Source organism: Otolemur garnettii, unplaced genomic scaffold, assembly GCF_000181295.1.
Source record: "Otolemur garnettii isolate 467f Iridium unplaced genomic scaffold, OtoGar3 scaffold00082, whole genome shotgun sequence".
Lineage (NCBI taxonomy): Eukaryota > Metazoa > Chordata > Mammalia > Primates > Galagidae > Otolemur > Otolemur garnettii.
Window position 1 is genome coordinate 4,089,747 of NW_003852477.1, and position 5,311 is coordinate 4,095,057.

The window sequence follows — 5,311 nt, forward strand, 5'->3', positions numbered from 1 at the left end:
TATGATAGATTTTTCCTTTGAACTAGAGAGGAAACTGCTGCTAGCTACTTCTCTTAGCATGTAGCAATTTAAAACCAGTGCTATAGGCCACTTTAATGTGGTTGTTCCCTGTGGCAGATACTTCTGTACCTTAAAATTGTATTTTGCCATTAAAATTTTTGTTTTTATAGGACTTCTTTCTTAGATAATTTTGTGATCCTATTGATTATTTATATACTTAATTTAGATGTGTCCCTACAACTTTATATGTAATTTTTTTGCTCCTCTAGTCTAGCTTCCATTTTGTTGAATAATAAATGTACCATATACAAACTAAGCACCTAAGAGAATTAGTAGATTTCTCCCGTGTATAGTATATTAGGCAGGCTAATTGGAAATTTGGAAGAAACTTTACTATGGAGATTTTTCTAAAAATTTTGCTGGTTTTTTCTGAAATGTAATAGTTTAAATATCATTTAACCAAATTATGTTACTACTAAATATGACTGTTCTAAGGCTGTTTGTATAAAGTATTAAATATATGTTCTTTTCCTCAAGGCTTTAATTAGTATCTTTTGGCCTTTTTATGCTTTTGTTAATTGATTAGTTAAAAAATTTTTTTTCTAAATATTCAGTCAAGTATCTATACTGACCAGAAGAGGAATTTCATCCTTTGCTTTCTGTTTATTACTTGAACATTACTTTAAAAGTTGCTTATATTTGGAGACTAACAAATTTGTGTTTTCTTCAAACAGATGAAAACTTTATTCTCAAACATGACAGAGCGTTCCTTTTGTCAATGGCAAATCGAGGGAAACATACCAATGGTTCCCAGTTTTTCATGTGAGTAGGCATAATTCAGAGATGAGCTTTTCTTAAACAGAGAAGCGCTGTTCATAAGAAAGATGGTATAGTTAAACCAAGTTTAATGCTAAGATTCTGTCAATTGGGGGTTTATTAATTTCTCATGTTAAGTAATGCTAAAATCCTGTCAGTTGGGGTTTTATTAATTTCTAATGTTACAATAGCTTTATCAGCTGCCTCAGCATTTAGTATATATCCTGGATTTGGAGAATAGAAGTTAAAAAGTGTAACTTGAAGATGTATGTTATTTTCAAAATATATTGTCATTCTAGAAAAGAGATTGGCTTTGTCTCCTACCAAATTTGAATGTTCAGTTTATCAAAACTAGACTGGAACATAAACTATTGATGAATATTTTAAAATTTTTCATAGAGTAGGACACCAGATGTACCCTCCACACCATGGAAAGCAGTTGGTTTGAGTGAACCATTTTATAGTTGTTTTCCCTTCCTGATGCTCTTTGAGGCAGTTTTGAGAGAGGTGTTATTATTTTCTGATGTCATATGGAGATAGGTGACATGCTCTTCAGCCAGCATTTTTTAAAATTCAGATTTTTTGAGGTCTTGGTGCTTAATCAAAATAGAAATAGCCCAATGTTGTCTTTTCTACCAAAATTTATAATGAGATTATCACTTAGGAAACTTCAGAATGCTAAATTTACTTTTAAAAAAACAAACATCTTGGCTCTGCGCCTGTGGCTTAAGTGGCACTAGCCACGTACACCTGAGCTGGTGGGTTCGGATCCAGCCTGGGCCCGCCAAACAATAATGACGGCTGCAACCAAAAAAATAGCTGGGCGTTGTGGCAGGTGCTTGTAGTCCCAGCTACTTGGGAGGTGGAGGCAAGAGAATCTCTTGAGCCCAGGAGTTGAAGGTTGCTGTGAGCTGTGATGCCATAACAACTACCCAGGGTGGCAGCTTGTCTGTCAAAACAAACAAACAAATATCTTTACATGCACATTGCATACACAACCAAGAATTTTTTATTTGTTATGTGAAAATAGTGAGACCTTTGGCATTCTTGTAGTTATATTCTCCTCTAAAGCTACTCCAAAACCTATCTTTGTTGTAATCTCATCATTATAAAACATGGAAGGTGACTTCCCAACATGAGGTTTAATGCTTTTGATTGGTAGTAAATCTCAGTTAGGCTGTACATGCAGGAGAAATCTTTTGTTCATGATTTATCAGAAAAAGTTTTCTTTGTCATCTTTCTGAATGGATGAGTATGAATGGCGCTTCCCTGTCTTTAAAAGAGTATATTATTCATATAAAAAACTCACATTTTAAGTTTGTCTAAAAAATAGATTTCAACATGATCTGATAAAGTTCAGATAAGGAGCATTCTGTTTGTAAGAATGTCCTAAAAATGGAAAGCTGATGAAATTATTTTAGTTGGAATTACAGGAAAAAGATCTATAACAGTTGTTCCCATATCTCATTTTGATCTCATAGTTTCTTTGTTATTATGCTTCTTCACTGGAGTGTTGTTCTATTCTTAGCTTTCTTAAGAGCCAATGCAAAATAGAAATTTTTTTTTGGTAGCTGAGTATAGAAGCCATTTGCTGTTTGATTAAGTTTTCCCATTTCCATTTTTAAGCTTATCTGAACTATGAATGTGAAAAACTAATAATACATTGGTCAAGAAGCTATCATCTGAGGGCTCTAAAGTTTCTTTTAGATTTTCTTTTTTATATCAGTATACTTAAAATTTGATTTAAGTAGCAGCAGCTTCTTGCTATTGTTACATACAGATTCACTTGTTTATAAAATGTTCAGAGTTAAAATTGATATACTTATGTTAATTAAAATTCAATATGTGAGATTTTCTCTCAAAAAAATTATCTCAACTGAAGTATTTTTTTTACGTTCTGTCATACTTGCTTAAGTCTTTAGGAATATTTAGTAAAAGCCATTACTGTGTTCTGTATGGCCTAATTTATATTGGACTGCTATTTTTGAAGAGGATTACAGATAAAAATTTTAAAATCAGTAAGTTAGGACTATAGTATTTAAACTGGTTTTCTTAACTAACTGTAGATGGCACTAAAAAGCACTGTGAACTTCTGATTGAAAGAACATTTTTTAATTTTGGTTTGAATTTATTCTGGAAAGAAGTTTGCAGTTAAAAACAATCTTAGAAGTAATTGGGCATTTTTGCATGTACATAAAAATCCCCATCTCCTTTTAATTTTTTAAAGACTTTTTGTGCCTTTATATTTTCTTTACGCTGACTAAAAATACCAGTTTGCTTGAGCTGCTGGATAAAGTCAAATTAACAGTCGTGTTTCTGAACAAAATATATTCTTGTTTTTACGGAAAGGATAGGTAAAATGGAGATGGTGGCCATAAAAAAAAAAAAACAACTTTGAAATTCCATCTTGCAAGTCCAAATTCTTTTGGAGTAGAAAGTAGTAAAAAAGTATAATGTACTATGTTCAAGTTGTGCATGTGAGCACACTAATAGCTCTGATTGTCACAGAGCTAGCAGATGACTCTCCAAGGGTAGCTCTTGCTTTTTACCTGCTACTACAGCTCCTCGTATGGCACCTTGAGCAGCAGTAGTTCTGGTATCCGAAAAAGAAAGGATAGTGTAAGGGTGGATGGTAAAATAAAATCGTCTTTATAATTCCTGTTTCATAGGCTTAATAAAACTTTTAATGCATCCTGGCAAAGTTGTATTTGTAGTTTATGTTATAAATCTGTTACTGTGCAGTTCCTAAGTAGTAAATTTGGTGGTGTTAGTGTTTGCAAAATATTCCTCAAGGATTCTTGTGCTTTGTACATTGGTCTTTACTACTTAAATGTTTAAAAACTCCCTTCCTTAGGCATACATCATTTTTTTTAAACATGAACATATATTATGCACATACTGCTTTCTTTGACTGAAACAATTATGTGTGTGATGAAAATCAGATTTTCTTCTCTAAAGCTATTAGTAATTTTTATAATAACTGCTTATTTCTACTGTTGTATTAGTCATAATGATTTTGCTTTTGAGGGCTTATATATAGAAGAAAACTGATTCTTTTTGGAATATAATAATGCTCAAGAAATGTGAAAGAAGCTGGGTGCAGTGGCTCAAGATGCCTGTAATCCTAATACTCTGGGAGGCCAAGGTGGATGGATAGGCTGAGCTCAGGAGTTCAGGATCAGACTGTAAGAGTGAGACCCCCATGTCTACCAAAAATACAAAAACTAGCCGGGCGTTGGGGTAGGAGCCTATAGTCCTCAACTACTTGGGATGTTGAGGCAAGAGGGTCGCTTGAACGCAAGAATTTGAGGTTGCTATGAGCTAAGATGCCATACTCTACCCAGGGCAAGAGAGTAGGACTCTTGTCTCAAAAAAACAAAACAAAAACACACACACAAAAAAAATATATGAAAAAGGTGATATATAGCCCTGTTCCCATGAATCAGGAAACAATGACTTGTTTACATGGAAACATTTTTGAAGGAATTCAAAAATTTGGGACCAGAGTTACCAAGTTAACTTGGTGTTTATTCATTGTGTCCTTTGTATTATTTATTTTGGACGTCAAAGACTGGAAAGAAACTACAATTAAAGCTTGAATTATAAAGTCTTAGAGTAGAAAGGCATTTAAATTAAAGATCATCTAGTCCAATCTTTTTGTTCTGCCAATAATACTAAATAAGGAAGGAAAACCATGTAAAATTCCAGGTTACAGAAATTTTACTCATAATCTGGAAGAAATTTTTCATCTTTATGTTTTCATGGAGTACAAGTGCAATTTCTCTACATTGTTGTATCGTGAATTGTCAGGGCCTTCATTCAGTGCGTCCATCCCTGGAGCAATGTGTGTTGTACCCACCAAGCAACCTCCCATCATCCACCACCTCTTCCACACCTACCTTCCCCCTCCCCCCACTTCTTTGGAAGAAATCAATACCTAGGAAAAGAATGCTACACACTATAAGCTACCTAATTTTATTAACTACTCTGCACTGAATTTATTTTATTTAAACATTAGAAGCATTAAGCATTTTGCTAGAAACTAAAGTGACATTCAAGGAAACATTTTTCCTCCTTTTGTTATTAGTAGTTTATTAATTCTGGCTGTAATTTTCATTATTTTTATATACAGTCATCAAAAAGATAAAGAAGATGTTGCATAAAATCGTGATGAAAAAGTTTAGGTAGTTTATATTAAATAACTTTGGGGATAGGACATTAAACTAGCTATCAGGAACCCTTGGCTTTAGTTCCTGTATACTTTCAGTAAGTTTCTGTCTTTCTTTTTTTATCAAGTATCTACCCTACTTTAAAAGATAAAATAGGCTTGGTGCCTGTAGCTCAAGTGGCTAAGGCACCAGCCACGTACACCCAAGGTGGCGGGTTCGAATCCAGCCCTGGCCCGCCAAACAACAATGACGGCTGCAACCAAAAAATAGCCAGGCGTTGTGGCAGGCGCCTGTGATCCCAGCTACTTGGGAGGCGGAGGCAGGAG

At 34.1% G+C, this 5,311-nt stretch overlaps 1 protein-coding gene across 4 annotated transcripts in view; it reads left to right on the forward strand.

Annotated features, from left to right (window-relative positions):
- Window positions 1–5,311, forward strand: part of NKTR (natural killer cell triggering receptor) — a 58,771-nt gene that overhangs the window by 26,682 nt on the left and 26,778 nt on the right. For all 4 annotated transcript variants that reach the window (XM_012808052.2, XM_012808053.2, XM_023515909.1 and 1 more), the window contains one exon: window positions 735–822. In XM_012808052.2, coding sequence (XP_012663506.2) covers window positions 735–822 — 88 coding nt within the window. The remainder of the gene's footprint in view (window positions 1–734; window positions 823–5,311) is intronic.